The sequence below is a fragment of the Hermetia illucens genome, chromosome 3 (assembly GCF_905115235.1).
Source record: "Hermetia illucens chromosome 3, iHerIll2.2.curated.20191125, whole genome shotgun sequence".
Classification (NCBI taxonomy): Eukaryota; Metazoa; Arthropoda; class Insecta; order Diptera; family Stratiomyidae; genus Hermetia; species Hermetia illucens.
In genome coordinates, this window is record NC_051851.1 from 19,993,564 (window position 1) to 20,011,636 (window position 18,073).

The following is an 18,073-nucleotide window of genomic DNA, read 5'->3' on the forward strand; positions in this document are numbered from 1 at the left end:
CGAAAAAGAAACAACAAGTTTTATTATTTCAAATTTCTTCCCTCCTTTCTTCCTGTTATTATTTAATCATATAGTTACATATAAATACATGCTTATAAGATGAAAAATCCTAATTGTTGTTTTCATTTATAAACAAACTTTGCCAAGGCACTGCTCCAACTCCATTAAAATACCTTGTGTATTTCATTCTTGTTTCTTTTGCTATTGAAGCTGCATTTCTCGATGCAGTTGGTTGAAGTTCAGAAAGCTGCTGGCTGTCTTGCCTCCAAGCACCCAATTGAATATCACCATTATTTATATGTTCAATATCAACACTTCCTCTTAAGTAGACCGAGGGGTTGGTTGTCCTTAAAAAATTGTGGAGATAACAACATGCTAGAACTATTATGCTAGCTTTTTTAGGGTTCGAATTCATGCGGTTTATAAGTATGCGGAATCGCGTTGCCACAATTCCAAAAGCATTTTCCACAATCCTTCTAGCCCTTGACACCCTGTAATCGTATACCCTTTCTTCTATTGATAGATTATTGCGGCTGTACGGTTTCATCAAATTCCTCAATAATGGAAAGGCGTCATCCCCCACAAAAACAAAGGGCATATCTACTTCAGAAAATTCAGGTATAGCTTGTGAGTGTGGAATGTTAAGTAATCCATCATTCAATTTCCATCATTCAATGCATCAACCGAAGAACACACCGTGTTGGCTCCTTGTCTTTCTCCCTTCTCTACTTCCTTTAGGTGTTCTTGGAACCTAGTCGTGATGAGGCGTTTTGTTTGGCCAATGTAGACCATATCGCAATCATTGCAGCTGATCTTGTAAATCCCACTTTTTTCCTCTTCCGTTAATTGGTCCTTTTCGCTCCCTAATTGTCTTTTGAGGGTTGCGTCTTTGCTTGATCCGACCACTTTTATATTGTATTTTCCTAGGAAGGATTTTATTTTATAAAAGTCTTTGGATAATGGTATGCTCACCCATTTTGTATCAGCTAGAGTGGTTTCTTGCTCGAAGAATGTTGAATGTTGGTTCTTCCATATCTGGTCTTGCTTTCTCTTAATCAGTTTTTTGATTATTTCGACCGTGTAACCATTCTTGATGGCTGTATCAAGAATGAACATTCTTTCTTTATTGAATCCATCCTTGTTTAGGGGGTATATATCCAGGTTATACTACGATTCGATTTTATAATAATATAATACCAAAATCCCATCAAATCCATATAAAATCTAATTGTAGTATAACCGGGGAGGTCAAAAAACGCATGGAATTACAGGCCCTGAATATTACAATCTCGGGTCTCTACGCGCAATAAGCAAATCAAAACTTAAAGGCATATAGCACCCATTTAAAATTAGCCAGAGAAGCAACATCAATTGGAGCCCCGCTGGATCAAATGTTGGTAAAAATCCAGAGAGCGACACGAAAAAGACATGTAACGAGCAGTTGAGTTGTTAGAGTTGGGTTTGACGATTGGAAATAAAATCATCTTAATAAATAAATCGTGCGTTTTCACTTTCAAGAAAACATATATCTCGCCACACTAAAAGAGAGCGCGCAACATAGCGAAGCTCACGACGCAACGACATGCACTGTTCGATATTTCGCATCGTAATGACCATTACGGCGCGACGATGTGCACTCGTCGAGATCTCGCAATGAAATGAAGTTGCCGGTCGGTTGCTGCGTCTGTGGCAAACGACCCGCAAACTTGGTCACCAACTTGGTTTACCGTGTGTGAACGCTATAACGAAAATCCGATCAGCTGTGTTCGACATACCGCCCGGACTTGCCAATGGATTGGTGAAATCGGCAAGTTTTTGCTTACGTGTAAGTGAATACGTGAAACAACTTTTTGCTACATGGGTGAGCACGGCAGTAGTACCAGAATAACAAAAGCTCACCGATCTCTCTCTTACCAATACGATTTGACGAAGATTATGCCTTTTCCTTGTTTAGCGTCTATGATGTGTACAGATAAGCTTCTGCAGCGCATTCGAAAGTCGGGTCATTTCAGTGTGGGTACTGCCTATAGTAGACCTACTGTCGTCAACGTTGCGCTCGCCCAAGATTATTACCCTGATTTGACTCAGGTACTCATTCACAGCTGAGTTGGCTGGTATCCGACGTCAAGTTACGATTACGATTCCACTGCCATCAGTGAGATTTGAACCGCGACCTTGTGTACGACAGCCTTGTGCTCTAACCACTCAGCTATCCGGACATTCCTTATCCTGCTTAAAATCCACTCAAGACCTCGCTCCTCCTCTGATTTTGACTCCATCCAATCCTCCTTAGCTCTCTTCAATTCCCTCGAGTACTGCTCCGTAATCTAGTCACCCTCCCGTAATTGCGATTGTCTTGCTCTCGAAAATGTGCAACGTAAATTAACCCGTTCCCTTTTCTTTAAGAAAAGCTTCCCTCGTGTGGACTACTCCTCCCGCTTCCGCTTTTTGAAACTTCCTTTCCTGTAACAGCGTAGATCCTATCTGGATCTATGCACATTTTCCTCGGCTCTGATGGACTGCTCCGCCGCTGACGACATCACCTGCCATCCTGCGTCTTATAACACACGTAACGCAGACATTTTCAACGTGCACTCCGCAGAGCTCGAAATCTACTTTCATTTCCCGACTCCTAGGCTTTGTCGAAATTACAACAGCTTCGCCCTTTTAACTTCTCTATTTTAAGTAGTTTTAAGCATAAAAAAAGATTATTGCTTTCTCCTCCTCCTGAAGACAATAGGTAATTGGAGTTTATTCTGTTTGTTGTCCGTTAAATTCAATAAATAATACCTGCGTATTGTACCTGTCTTAGGATTAGAAACACTATATGCAATTTAACAATATATTACCAAAGTGACCGTACGTTATTATATTCATTAAATGCATTCATGAACCATAATTAGCTAATATCTATCTAATACATGAACGTATTTTAAGGTACAGTACAATAGTTTAAATAAATCCGTGCATGGATACCCAAATGGTGAACGTAGGTTTCTTTGAATGGCAATACAAGGGTTGAATAAACTTCCTAGGTTACAAAGGAACAGGACGTGATGAGTGGGTGAACCGAACCCTTTGATAACATGAAATTTAGAATTTTGAAATACAATCCAACTTTCTAACGACACTGTATATGTACAATAATCTTATCTCCTTTTACTATGCAATCTCAGCTGATACAGAGATACGAGAATAGGCGTTGTTACGCGTTGGGCATTGTCCAAGTCCACTCGACTGTCAAAACTAAAAACAGCTGATTAGCATGCATCCTCCACTACAGTCACATAAAATATGAAAACAAACCGCACACGTACGCACCCACACCAAGCAACCTATTCAATCGCATTATCGCTCTGCGCTCAGATCTCAGGCATTCAATCTCGAGCGATGTTGAATGTTAGCTTTCGGTTCAACCACGATTGGTAGTGGGTCTTCGAGACGGGGATCTGTTCAAACATCATTCACGAGAGGTGTGTGCGAGCTCGCAAAGGACACGGCGCAAGAGGAAAGTGAGAAGGGTCAGATAATCCTGCACCAGCCGCGACGAGCGAAGAAACGGTGCAACAGCCACAGGCAGACCTGAGATCGGTTGACAGATGAAAGGGACAATCCCAGAAGACGGGACCGAGCGCAACGTCAGAAGTTTTTCGATTTTCTCAATGTCGGCGGCGGTGACGGTTCTTCTGTGAAAAGTGAAAACGACGGCGGCCAGAAACACTGGAAAAGTGCTAGAAAGGCTTTAGTGCGCGGTGCGGACGCAATTTGGCGTCTAGGACAATTACAAAAGTGAAATTTCGTGCGGGAGACGGCGACCAGGCCAAAGGCAGTGGAATTGATTTGACATCGACAGCGACGACAGCTCCGACGACGTCTGGGTCTGGCAGTCGCACGACAAAAGCCTAGAAAAACACAAATCGATGATGTCCGCCTCGCGGGGCCCCAACTTGGTTCCGCAGCTGTTCCAGCGGCAATCCGACTCCAACATCAACAAGTTCCGTTCGAATTTGTTCCGTGAACGGTTTCGCATCGCCAGAAATCTTTACAAATACGATCTGGTCTCGCATTATGGGTGTGTGAATGCCATCGAGTTTTCCAATGGAGGTGAATTCCTTATCTCAGGTGAGTGGTCAATTTTTCATGTTCTGAGATTTTTGCAAGATTGAAAATTTCCGACGTTACCTTGATCGTGGTAGCCAGTCCTGCAAAATTGGTCAGAGAAGTTTTAAGAACTCGAACTTGGGGCTGGTGATGGCTGGAGCGTGTTAGAATTTATATTCCGGTGTCCTCGGGGAGCAGCGGGACATTCATCAGTATTTGTCCAGTTATAGGTGAACTCCAGGGCAATCAGTCGTGGCAACTCGTTTCACTCAGGGGTTCGGGGATTTAAGGGAAAAAAGGAAAATATGGATAAGTTTGACATTCACGGCTTACGCATTTCTCACTCGCCTGAGACGCCATTTCGCAGTTGACATCGAGCTGTTTCTGCGTCGATTGGGTCCTTTTCAGAGTACCCGCTGCAGTTACCTGCACCCAAAGTACCTACAGAGTGAGTTTGGGTTAATCCTCTACGCATACACGAGGGCACACAGTCGTCACTATCCAGAAAATATGTTAATCTGCTGAACACTTGCCCCCGGATATTTGCCGTTCGATCGCTGTTTGGAGTGTTCGTTCTTCTCAACATGGAAATAATTTAGGAGCCAAAGGTATTGGAAGTGTACGACGTACCTCAGTTTTCTGGGTCTCTCGATAAAATTGAATGGGAAGTGAATATAACCACCTTGGTCAGACGTAGTCTTAAAAGTATCGAATTGATACCGCAAACTTTAAAGCGATTATTCCTAGGATACAGAAAATTCCAGCATTGCATCCCAAAAATTGAATTTGATGGGAATACTCCTCAAATGCAGCAGAAGAAAATGCCCGAATCAACTACGTGACATTTTTCCGCGAGCAATTTATTTGAATTTGGTTTCTAAATCGCCAAGTACCAGTCAAATTTCCGCTTCATTGCTTTTGTTGACCTCTGCATATACATTGTGTAGCATGTGGTACAGATATAGCCTATTTAGTCGTTCAGAAGGCGAAATCCTGTAAGAGACGATTCAGAGATTGCCCGTCACCAGTTTTTTTGAGAAGGATTTAACTCATTGTTGCGAAATTCCAGGAGGTTTGAGGTGCAGGACTTTTGAAATGTCACTCTTGCTGCAAATAAAATGGACTTAATCTGCCTTCAGTGTTAATATATACGACGAAAGGAGTAAAACCGGTTCAGTTCGAGTATGGATGTGAGGGCTATAAGTTCTTTCTTCAAATCTGCTTATAGGGAAATAAGCATTCAAAATTTTCAAGCGCTTGCCGAGGTTTGGAGGAGAAGAACTTGGAGACTATATTGCATTGAACTTTCCTCGTTGCGTTTAAGCCCCTTTTTTCCTACCAGTTCCTTACTTTCACCCGCCGCAGACTCAAACTGCTCGAAAACTTCCTTCGCATAAAGAATCAATAGGGCAAAAATATCCACGTCGTCTGCGCGTGTCACCAGTTGTGCAAATTTTACCATTAACGTACTTCTGGTATCAACTCAGGCCACCTTTCTGACGACGTATTCAAGAATCAAGTTAAAGAGGTGGTTCGCGGCTTAAAACCTATCTTCATCTCTTTCACTATACTAAATGCTACTCGTACGTTGCTCTTCGATAAGCTGTCGGCAAGCGTTCAAATTATGCTTTTATTGAATTTTCATTGTTCTCGTCTGCAGATTTTAGCATATCGCCTTAGTTTGTGATACGTGTTCACAATAGGATACAGCCTCGGATTGAGTAGGTTTCTTAGTCAACCAAAAAAATGAAATCTGCTGTTTGACTTTGAAAACATAAGTGAAAGGCAAATACAGAAGAGGCTGCAGAGTCGAAGAAGGATGCCTTCTTCGAGGCAGTAGAACGAACCCTCAGAGCCTGTCTCAGGTATTACATCAAAACCATACTTGGAGATTTCAACAACCAAGCAGACACGGAGCCCGTATTCAGGCGATTCATTGCCTCCCATAGCTTACATAAAAATATCAACGATAACGGGCTGTGGATAATTCTATTAGTCGCACGAAATGGTTGTGGGAAGCACCTGATTTGCGCGGAAAGTAGTCCACAAATAAATGACCACTTTTAAACTGACCACGTGTTGATCGAACGTCGCCAGCTCCCAGCCTTGATGAATGTCAGAGCATATAGGAGGGCCAATATAGACTCTCGTTGGCATGGTATTCCGAGCTCGAATAACAACACCAGCGCACAGTCAACAGAGACCTTGGAGATGATTTTAGCGTTTTTGCTGCTAAATGTTCATATGGCCGACATGACCAAATTGATAGTGAAAATATGGATGAATTTTGATTTAAATTTTCTCTTTATTTTTAGTGATTAAAATCACAATCAAATGCGCACACTTAAAAAGCCCACTATTCCGAGTAACAAAGGAAAAAAAATTCTAAACAATTACAGTCAACTAGTAGAAGAAGAATACGTCCGCACTCGTCGGCGAACAGAAGCAGAAGAAAGTGGAAATGGAATACGTGCCACCGGCTGGTGTCGGCGGCAATCCAGTGAGTCGACGGAGGTGTTCTTCTTCGCCGGCAATGCAGTCAGTGGTTCTTGCCTCCGTTGTACTGCCACATCACTCCGCCCCCAGCTGAAACCGCGCGGGTTCACCGGAGGAACCCGGGACGTGATCCCGCCAATGGGGTTAGGGAGCCAATCTGACACTCCGCGGATGCTTTTTTGAAGCACCCCCCGGTTCGAAGAAGGCATTCAGCCTCGACAAGGAGACCCATTTTAGCCCGCCGCGAACGTCGAGCTTGAAGAATGCTCCGGACCTCTCCAAAACCTTCCGTCCACCCTAATGAGGACCTGCGAACATGTCTTGAGGTCCCTGGAGGCGTCGTATGTGGGGAAGATGAAGTCGGCACATTCGAAACCGCGTCCTTGGGCAGACGCATCATTCTGACGTCGCTTAACCCTGCTCTGATATCCAACACAGGGTCGGCGGAGAGTCGCAAATTCCCTCCGTATACCATCTCCGCGGGGCTAGCCGTGAAATCCTCTCGGTGGGCTGTGCAAAGGACAAGGAGACCGAAAGGCAAGGACTGCGACTACGGCGGTCTCGTCGTGGCCTTTAGTGTCCGGTGCCAACGTTCCAGCATCCCATTGGACTCTCCGATGGTATGCAGCAGTTCTGTGACATTTGAAACCAAGGAGCTTGCCTACCTCTGACAAATGAGTAGACTCAAACTGCATTCCCTGGTCCGCGATGATTACGAGTATCCATTCTCGACAAAGGGTCCCGGCACATGATTCTGCCGTAGGTATTGGTTCGGGCCACCTCGTAAACCTGTCGATGGTTGTGAGGCCATGCTTGTATCCGTGCGAGTCTCGCAAAGGGCCAATGATGTCGAGATGAATGTTGTGGAAGCGCTTGGTCGACCGAGGGAATGCGCCTACCTCCTTTTTGTTACGCGATGCACTGTCTGGCCCAAGACTTTGCGGCCTTGTTCATAGACGGACAGAAGTATTTTCCGGTGACTAACCGGTTCGCCGCCTTGATGCCTGGGTGCACAAGATCGTGTACTGCGTTGAATACTTCCTTGCGAAAACCGGCCGTAACAAATGGACTAGGTCCCTTATCTGTTGTCTCGCAGAGTAAGTAGGTGTTCGAGCTGAAGATAGGAAGTTCCTGGAACTTGTATTTGAAGTTTTCCCTCAGGCTCTGCTTCCCCTGTGGTGGGGACTGTGACCTTCGAGATTTATGATAAAGTGTCCACAATGAAGTTATCTTTTCCAGACACTTGTTAAATGTCGGAAGTAAACTGACTGTTTAAGCTCAGTTGCTGAAGTTGGCGAGGAGACGCTTTTTCGGGCTTTTGTTTTTTGTTTTTCCCTCAGGGGTAAAGCGAAAGAATTTAATGGATAGGTACGCGGCGTCAAGCTGGATTGAGTTGTTTCGAAAAGAAGCTCAACGGTTGTCAGGTTTGTTTCACCCGTTAGTGAAGAACAGCGCCTAACGCTCTGTCTAAGACATCGACAAACACGGCTAGGGATGCATCTGACCGAGGAAATGTCAGTAGTGTTTCAAACGCGTGAACAGCCTCAGTAGACCACGCAACATCGCGGTAGTCTTTCGTTTTCGGCCCAGACAAGTAAACGTTGAGGATCGCTTGGTGATGAGCGGTCTTGGGCAGAAAACGACGATAGAAGTTTAACATGACCAAAAACCTTCGTTGGCAGATGAAAGTATTTGACCGCTTCAACCTTGTCTGGATCTGGTTGATTTTCGACAGTCATCATTATCTTCTTCGGATGGAGACTCGGTTTCGGCATATGCTTCGGTGGCTCATCAGCATCTAGCCATTGTGCTGATCGGCGATGATTGTCGTATAATATCCACTTTTCATCACATGTCGCTATTCTACGTGGCTCACTTTGAGGGTTCACGTCGCCTGACTGGAATTTTTCGAACCACCGCCGTGTGGTTCGTTTGCTTACTATATCAGCTCCAAATGCACTGTTCATGTTCCTGGTCGCTTTCGCTGCTTTATGACCGAGTTTGAACTCATAAAGAAAAAGTATGCGTTCTTGGCTCTTTTCCATCCTTTTTTCCTTTTTATTCACTGTTATCACAACGATAGTGAAAACTGAAAAAACTCCTTGATTAAATGTAGGAGTATTTACACTACATTATCCGACACCAACAGTGTTAACTGGTGGTGGTTTGATACACCAAAATCGCAACTAACTTCACTTGATTGCCAAATGGGCCATTTCATGTGCAACAACCTAATAGCAAGTTACATGATTTCCAATACCACTGGGAATGGTCAATTATGGTTGGTAGGTAAGTATGAGAGGTCTCTCCGAGAAGTCGAATTAACACAGTGGTGCGTCGTTTTGATGCCACAAATTCCCTAAAGCCATTAATGATGTGGGAAGAGCAAAAGGAACAAAGAACAGCCCGCTCAGATCTTCAGAGAAAACGTATAGCATTCACGAAGGATAGCAGCTGCTCCCCTGCCCGAGAGATTTCTTTGAGATAATGCAAAAATTGTTTCCCTAGCCTCCGCAGTTTTACTTCCTCTCCGCAGCTTCAGCAATGCGAATTGTAGTATATGCCGAATCCGGCGGCATAGTCCCCATATAGGGCAGTGTCCCGTGCAGACAATCATCTTGTTCGCATTTACGCGTGCTTAGTCCAACAGCTCTCGAGATCGGGTCTTGTTATAGATGGGCCAAACCCTACTCGACTTGGAGCAGATGGTGAGCCTTCGCCATCTGAAGTCAGCGGCTGTTAAGTAGCGCAAGTAGATTCCAGACTGCGCCCACCGAGGAACTGTCAAGTACGTCAGCCTTCCCATTCCCCTTTATGTTTGTATGACTGTGAATTAGTAGAGAATTACTCTGAGCGTACCACCCGGATTATTCAGTCGGAGCCTGGAGAATGACGTCACTGAATACATACCCTAATGGCTGCCTCGCTGTCGTTCAGAGTGGCTATATTACGCTTACCCTCAAAGGGAGTACCTGCATGTGGCCGAAAAATTTCAGCCGATTCTGTAGGAATTTACATTTTTCAACGTTTAGAACGAGCCGGGCCTCAAGGAGACGCTGAAAAATGTACTCGAGATTGACCAATCACAACCACCTGAAGAACGTTATCGTTGATACGACCACAAGCATACTTGGCCCTAGTCGCAAAAAAATCGGAGCGGCTAGTTTGACGATTAATATAAACGAGCAACGGAACGGAAAAATGCTGCATATCGGGTAATGTTGCCCTTTCAAAGAACGCCTGCACGCGATCTATCACGAACTTCGTCGAGTGGAGAAACAACTTCACAAAAAAAGGAAGTATGGGGGATCAAACAAGTTTGTGAACTCGAAAAGTACAGGGAGCAATCGCACCAGGTGGCCAAGTTTCATCAACAAAGCTAACAGGATACACTTCGATACACATTCTGTCGAGACAAAGAGGGAGCTCCGATTTACCGGGCATATTGGAGCGATGGAATATCGGCGAGTTAAAGGTCTTCCAACTGGGGACGACGGACGATATGATACTACATATGATACTCGGAGTGCATTTGCTGTGTGTGCTGCACCACAATTTTTTTCCAAATCTATTACAGTTTATATATCAAGCAGAGGAAGAATATACAATACCAACCATCAGGACAATTGTTATAATTTCGTATCATGACGCCCTGTTCGAGTTTCTGAAAATAACATGCTCTAGTTGAATATCTCGAAAAAAATTCAGCTAGGATTACGGCGTCCGCCAAATGGTCTTTAGGCTGCACTCTCTATTTCCTCCAGTAGATCTTTCTAGGGTTTCTGGAAGGTTTGGAAACCTTTACAGCGAGATCTGGACTTTCGTTTAGTAGGGTAATATCAAGGACATCCTCCCAACCTTTATAGTTCTCCAAACTGAGAAAATGAAAGATAGGTGTACTGCCATTGTTACGCATCGATAAATTTGTGCTACTAATAAAACCAAAAACCTACCTCTTTCGTTGATTTTCAAACTATCCTAAAGCGTATGACTTGCATTGGTGTCGCACCCTAGCAACAGGTCATCTGCGATGATGAATGTCAAATGTTGTGGTTTTTCCCAAGATTTCTTACCGGGAAAGCTCTTCCAAACAATAGGATTGGTAAGAGCATTCAACCAACTAGACGTGAATTGACACGGATGGCGACCACGCCGTACTGAATCGCTCACTCAGAGGATTTACAAATAACTCCTATCAAGTTAAGTAGGGTCAGCCCGCAAAAGACTCGATTGCTGCTTATTGTAAAAGTAACACGAGTCGACATCAAACTCGTCCTTTCCCTCAATGTTACGAAGCAGATTCATCCGTTTCACGGCAGAATTTGTGTGCAATATTCGTAATACATGTACCAGTCGCCGCTATGCATGATGACGGAACTGGAAGTTCAATTTAGTGTGTTGTAGTGACAAAAGGGAATTTGCTACTGCGCTAGTCAGGGAAGCTGAGGATGCCGCAGAACGCAATGATTTCAGAAGGGTATAACGCATCATAAATGTGATCGCAAACCTTTCGATGGTCCTATGAAGGACGTTAACGGTCGACTCCTAATCCATATTAACGAGCAGCTGAAGAGATGGAAGAGAAATTCACTTCAAGTCCTGTCTTTTGTGGATGAAATGTTTAGTCATCGTAAAATGCGGACGCGGACTGTTCCTCCAAGCAGAAGTGAAATCATCTCGGGCATTAGGAATCCGAGGTCGTCCCCGGAGATGGAAGAAGGGGATGACCGTCAAGATTTCAAAGAAGGGGATCCGTTTTGAGTGTGACAATTGGTGAGTTATTTGCGTGCTCCCTGCAGTGTGAACAAGGAGTATATCTGGAGTGCTCTACCCAGGAGGGGTATTCTAGACAAATTAATAGCTATTACCGGAGCGGTATATGATGGCCCAAAATGTCACGTGCTGCACCGATTTAAACTCTTATATTCTTTGTGTTTCCCTGTCCGAAGGACGGGGAGAAAGTTAATGGACGATGACATCTTTCCTCAAGCAGCACGACTACGCTGCTTGGTCTCTTGCCGGGTCAAGGATCTTGGCCAAATGGCTATGGCACTTCCCAAATCAGCATCAGCAGGGCATGGAAAGCGTCGATCAATTTGTATATCTAGGAAGCGTGGTTCGAGGTGGATGTCGCTCGACATTAACAGCCTTGCCTAAAATTTGGAAATGCAGTTATTACAAAACCAAGATCAAATTGAGAGTATTCTGTGTTACACTATGGAAGTATAGTGATCACCCCTTCATCAACACCTGCCTGCCACGTACCATCGGAGTATACTGGCCTGATATTATTTCAAACGAAGAACTCGGTCATCGCCCCAGGCGGAAGTGGCAATGGACAGGACACACACTAAGAAGGGTCGGCAATTATATTGATGGTTACCCTTTGCAATGGAACCCAGTCCCTCCAAATGGCCGACGAGTAGGTAGCCCGATGAACACTTGGCGAATAATAGAGGAGTGCGGGCGCCTCCGGAAGCCTTGGGGAGGAGAGGAAGAGCTGGGGCGTATTTCAGTGAATCGCGAACGATGCTGCTTAAGTGTGATTGACACGCTATACCCTTCCAAGGGATAAATGGCACCACCAGTGAAAGCATAGCGAACACATTCAATGCGCTTTCTTTGTTTTTCCCTAAGACCGAGGTCATCGAGGCATCGTTGACATCTAAATTACCAGAACACAATTTCGCAAAATTGTTGAAGCACGGCTACTATGTCAATTTTTTATTATCGCACATATTACTAGCCACGGAAACCCCGTCTATAATTGAATTTCTTTATCCACAAAACCTTTCATATCTGAAGCAATGAGCTTATGATTTTCGGGTTATTATTTTAAAATGGTTTCTTGTACGAACATCAACTTTCTTTTTATCTTGTAGGGGGTGATGACAAACGCGTTTTGCTATGGAACATCGAAAAAGCAATAGCTAAAAAAAGCCAGCCAGTGGCCATGGAGAAGGAACATCAAAGCAATATATTCTGCCTCAGTTTTAACAATAACAACTCGAAAATTTTCTCAGGGGGAAATGACGATGTAGTTATAGTTCATGATGTAGCAACGTAAGTAGCTTTGGAGTCTAACGATATCCTTATTGTTGGTTAATGTGTTGTCGTTTTTCAGAGGTTCCGTTTCTGACGTATTTTTACATGCAAAACCAGTTTATGGACTGTCGGTCGACTCAACAAACGACAACATACTAGCGACCGCCGGGGAAGACGGTCACGTTTTATTGTTCGATCAGCGGAGCAGCGCAGTCATGATGTCACTGGGAAAATATCGAGGTCCATTTCATGCTGTTCAGTTTCACCCCCAAGATGGGAACTTCTTAGTCACAGCGAATTCAAAGAAAGGCGCAGCATTCTGGGATATTCGCAAACCTCAAAAGTAGGTTGAGTTCAGTCATAAATACGATTCTTTTTCGGTCTAAAATGTATTTTCAGTCCACTGATCCAATACGGCGGAGAAGAAAACCCACAAAGCTGTATGAGTATCCGCTTCAACACGCATGGCAGCCAAGTTCTAGTTTTGAGGCGACGCCTGCCTCCAATTTTGTATAACACATTTTCTCAGGAGCCAATTTGCCAATTCTACCATCCTGACTACTATAATTCATGCACCATGAAAAGTTGTTGTTTTGCGGGCGAGGATGATGAATTTGTGCTATCGGGATCAGATGACTTCAACCTGTACGTGTGGCGAGTTGGAGATGTGCATCGTAAGTTGTTGAATTCGGAATAAAGAGATTTCATGTAAGACTCAAGCAGGCGTTTATCGTTTAGCCGATATAACAAACCAATGGATCGAGCAGACGCAAATGGTTCTTTACGGTCATCGGTCGATAGTTAACCAGGTGCGATACAACCCGCAGAAATGCCTGTTGGCATCGTCAGGTGTGGAAAAAATAGTGAAGGTATTATGAGAAGGGGTAATTTTCCACCGGAAAAGAGTGACGAATTACTTTATATTTATAGCTGTGGAGCCCGTTTGAGCAGAAAGATTGGGCTGGAAATCTGACTGAAGAAGCCACGGGACCAGAAAACCCAAGAGAAGTTTTCACACATGATGCTTATTATTCTTTGATTCATTTAAACTGGAATGACATGACGCACGACTACAGTAATCAAAACACACGAGAGGACCCGCGTATGATGGCATTTTTCGATTCGCTCATTCAACAGGAGATAGAAGGCTGGAATTCAAATAATTCATCAGAGACAGACGAGTGGAGTAATCGTAGCTCGGAAAACAGCACACGACAAAGTTCAACAGAAAGTTCCGATGAAGTAAACTACTTCGTAAATACTCGAGGTGAATTCAGTGCTCAGAGATTGGATTGAGGTAATATAATTAAATTTACTTATTTTTTAAATAGATCGTCATCGCCGCGGACTGAAACTGAATACTATGAAGCCCCAAAGAAATAAATATGCTAACCGCATTGCATATTTGATAGCTACAAAACGTAATACATTGCGGCGTTTGGCATTGAAAGGAGCATCTCAGTCGAATCGGCGCCGTCAAAGCACCCTTAAAGGTACGAAAAGGAAAGCACATAGTCATCGTTCAGTTCCACGAACCACACGTAGCGGGACTGGTTTGAAGCGAATGGGACGTTTCACATTACCAACAAGACACAAGGCGCAGCACAGTCACTTCAGATCGGCGAGACGGAAAAGCAGTCGCAATAACCGTTCACTAGGTAAGTTGAAGCTAGTGATTTTCCTCTAAGGCACATCTACATACAATGCATTCTCTTGAAGATCGGTTTGAGAGCTCTTCCGACGATGACGTATCACCCGCACGAGATGAAGATGGGATGGCCAATGCAAATAGCAACGGTGGAACTTCTTCATCGTCGGCCATTGCAGTACCGAGCACCAGTACTGGCATCACATCTAATGGGAAAGGTATGACTGTCTGGTATTTCGCCTGAGTAGAACTAACTTGAGCTTCACTTTAGATATTATATACTGTCTAAGGCAGCAGCAAGTTGATTCAGATGACGACAACACGCCTGTCAATAGTGACAATGAACCCGAGCGACCTAGTCTACAATCCCGCGATGGTCCCAAAACGCCCATCAACGGCTTCCACGGAAACAATAAACCTGCCATAGCGAACACAGCAGCAACAAATCACACAAACGTTGAAACACCACCAAGAAATCATGTCTCGTCGGATGTGGATGAGGATCGCTACTCAAATTCTCCGAACGTTCGTCGGCGACATCACACAAACACAATCGCCGACTACGACGTTTATTCAAGCCACTCAAACTCAAGACTTTCAAACAGTAGCTGCCTTGATCGCGACGACTCAAGTACCGACGAGAGCTTAAACTGTTATATGAAAAAACGAAAAATTGTTCCTAATAATAACAACAACAACAGCAAGAACAACAATAGCGGTGCGAATGGCACTCGATCGCAGGACAACGCAACAACAGCCGCAATAGGATTGGACATAAATGAAGTCAAGACTCCAAATAATTCTAGTAATTGTAAGATAACCGCTAGTTTTAATTATACGCCAGATAGTGGAATTAGTAATAACGCAGCTGGATGCAGTTCGTCGGGAAGTGTTGCAAGCCAAACCACCAACAGCAACAACAACCACAGCAGTAGCAATATCAATCACAACAACAACAATAACAGCTTGTCCACAAATAACGATAAATTCTCGTTAAAACTATTCCACCAGAAGGTGGCACGCGTCCGCCGGAACTATCGGAATAAGTTCGGCGATGATTCTGAAAGTGATTAGGAGGAATGTAACTGAAATGGTGATACAACTAAACACCGTCATCATTTTACCGTTTTACGTTTCTCTTGATTCTGTTTTTGTCTACCCTAAGTGTTTTCTAGATTAACATCAACTTTTCTTTTCAGTTTTAAGCTTCTTTTCCTTTTCATTTTCCCATTGAACTCATGCGAAATGAATAGACTATTTGAGGATAGAAAGTAATGAAAAACGAAAAGATATTTGAAAGCAATCATTTGGATAAATTATGAAATTGCATTAAGTTGGTATTATAAGTGCGGCTGTAATAGATGGTTAGGATACTGGGAACGGTCTTGATGAACCCGAAGTTCTGCAAATTATCAAACGAGCCTGATAAATTTAAGTTCGCTAGTGCTTAATCTACTCTCCATACATCGTTTTCAGTTCTGTGGGCCGCGAGAAATGATCGCGTTGCAAAGAACGCTCAAAATGATTTCATTTTTTTCGCTCCATTCATTTCGTTTTGTTAATTTGTAAACTAGGAACTCGTTAAGTACACAGTAATGTTAATGTAATCAGAAGATTAATACACGAAATTTAATGTAAAAGAAGAGTACATGCATTCATAATATTTAAATTGTGTTTATTTTGGGGGGATGACGGTGATTGCATAATAAATAGGTGTAGAAAGGATCGTTCTCATCGAACAAGCACATTTAACAAGAAGTACCTTTTTTAGCTTGAAAGGGCATTGCGTTCTTGAGCAGACGCAACAAACTGGTAGCGTTTAGTCCCAACCTGATGTCGAGAACAGGGTCGCTGGAGAATCTCAGGTTCTCGCCCTATACCAGCTCCGCGAGACTTGCAGCAAATTCTTCGCAGTTGGCTGTCCGAAGGTGGCGGGTAGAACGAGAGGCAGGACCTACGACCAAGAAGGGTCGCCTTGGGCATTATAGCGACCAACAGCGTCCTGTACCACATTTCGAGCATCCCATTGGCTGCGGGTAGTACACGGTTGTCTGGTGGCGTTTAAAACCGAGGAGTTTGTCTGAGCCCTGCTAGCTTTGGGAAAAGGGAGGACTCAAACTATTATACATTCCTTGGTCGGTGATTATAATTGGGCTTCTGCACAAGATTGTGATCCTCAGGCCCCCGCGTGAACCTATCGATGATTGTGAGGCAATACCTGAAACCCTGCGAGTTTCACAAAGGACCAATGATGCCGGGGTGGGTTGTTGGAAAACGCTTGGTGAACCGAGGGAACACACCTGCATCTTTCCTCACATATTTTGTAGTTGCGCACTTCTGTGGAGTTATGTCAGCTTGATCTGCACCAAGCGTCGTAGCTGATGCTGATGCAGACTGCAATTGTTGCTGTGCTGGTTAGCCCGCGGCGGAGGATGATTGCCACAGGAAGACGAACCAAACTCTTCTCCTTTGGCTGTCCGGAGGCCAAGTAGAACGAGTGGCAACATCTGCGACCTAGAAGGGTCGTCTTGCGCCATTGCAGCGGCCTTCAGCATCCTGGGCCACCTTTCGAGCATCCCATTGGACTGCGGGTGGTACGCGGTTGTCTTATGGCCCTTAAAGCCGAGAAGTTTGCCCAACTCTGAGAAAAAGAGAGGGCCTCTGCACCAAATTGTGCAGTAATGTCTTTCAGAGGTATCGTCTCGAGTCATCGCGTGCACCTATCTATCGATGATTGCTAGGCAGTATCTGAAACTGTGCGAGCCTCCCAAAGGGCCAATGATGTTAAAGTGGATTGTATGGAAAGGCTTGGTGGACCGAGGGAACACCCCTTCACACGCTTTGTAGCTTTCCACATCTGGCATGCGACGCACCGTCTGGCCCAACAAATAATGACCTTGCTTATGGACGGTCAGAGATACTACGCGGTGACTAGCCAATTCATTGCTCGAAGATCGTAAACGCTATAAAATACTTCCTTTCGGAAATCAGCCGGAATATATGGCCATGGTCCCTTGCCTGAGGTCTCGCAGTATATGCTGGATGTTGAGCCGAAGGGAGGAAACTCCCTAGATGTGTATTTGGAGTTGGTTCTCAAATTCTGGAAAACTACGCCGTCCTTCTGGGCCTTGCCAATTGCCGGCAAATCGACGGTGGCGGGAATCTTGACCGTCAGCAAACACGTTATTTTTTCCAGACACGTGTTGAATGTTGGAATTGAATTGGATGATAAAGCTCAAGTGCCGAAGCTGACGATGGGACACTTCGTCGGGCTTTTATTTTAAAGCAAAAGTGAGTGGCTTATGGTTAGTAAATAATGTGAATAGCCTACCTTCAAGGGAATACCGGAAGTATTTATTTGCGAAGTATGCGGTCAGTAACTCACGATCATAGGTGCTGTAGTTCCGTTGAGCGGCATTGAGATTTGATTCACTTTTTGGTGAAGAGCAGCACCTACGCCAATGTCTGAGGCATCGACGAATACGACTAGGGGTGCGTATTGCTGAGGGAATGCCAGAAATGTAGCATCCATCAGTTGTTGTTTAGTAGTTTCAATCGCCTGGACAGCCTCTAAAAACCACACATTTCAAAGGGAGTCTTTGAGATTTCGCCGCAGACAAGAAGGCGTTAAAAATTGATTGACGGTGGGCGTCCTTGGGCAAGAAACAACGATAGCCTCGACCGCCGTAAGTCTCCGGACCCGAGTGCCGCGATCGAGAGGAAAGATCCACGACGGATCGCAATCCCGATCATGGTTTCTTCTGCCTCAGAACCTGAGGTTCC

General features: G+C 44.4%; 1 protein-coding gene across 2 annotated transcripts; it reads left to right on the forward strand.

Moving 5' to 3' along the window:
• Positions 1 to 3,392: 3,392 nt before the first annotated feature.
• On the forward strand, positions 3,393 to 15,959 carry LOC119651711 (DDB1- and CUL4-associated factor 5). 2 transcript variants are annotated; one of them, XM_038055424.1, is made up of 9 exons: positions 3,393 to 4,122; positions 12,480 to 12,660; positions 12,722 to 12,985; positions 13,042 to 13,316; positions 13,366 to 13,511; positions 13,573 to 13,909; positions 13,974 to 14,300; positions 14,362 to 14,508; positions 14,562 to 15,959. In XM_038055424.1, exons 1-9 carry the CDS (start codon positions 3,921 to 3,923, stop codon positions 15,362 to 15,364), a joined length of 2,682 nt encoding a protein of 893 aa, XP_037911352.1. In that variant the 5' UTR covers positions 3,393 to 3,920; the 3' UTR covers positions 15,365 to 15,959. The 2 variants fall into 2 exon arrangements, with proteins under 2 accessions (XP_037911352.1, XP_037911353.1); XM_038055425.1 differs by having other exon boundaries at positions 3,394 to 4,122; positions 13,381 to 13,511.
• The last annotated feature ends 2,114 nt before the right edge of the window (positions 15,960 to 18,073 follow it).

Bases quoted from the DNA above. Each gene is read 5' to 3' on its own strand.
- LOC119651711 (XM_038055424.1), top strand. From the start codon at position 3,921: ATGATGTCCGCCTCGCGGGGCCCCAACTTGGTTCCGCAGCTGTTCCAG. The intron at 12,986-13,041 runs GTAGGTTGAGTT...ATGTATTTTCAG, and splicing joins GATATTCGCAAACCTCAAAA to TCCACTGATCCAATACGGCG. The intron at 14,301-14,361 runs GTAAGTTGAAGC...ATTCTCTTGAAG, and splicing joins TCGCAATAACCGTTCACTAG to ATCGGTTTGAGAGCTCTTCC.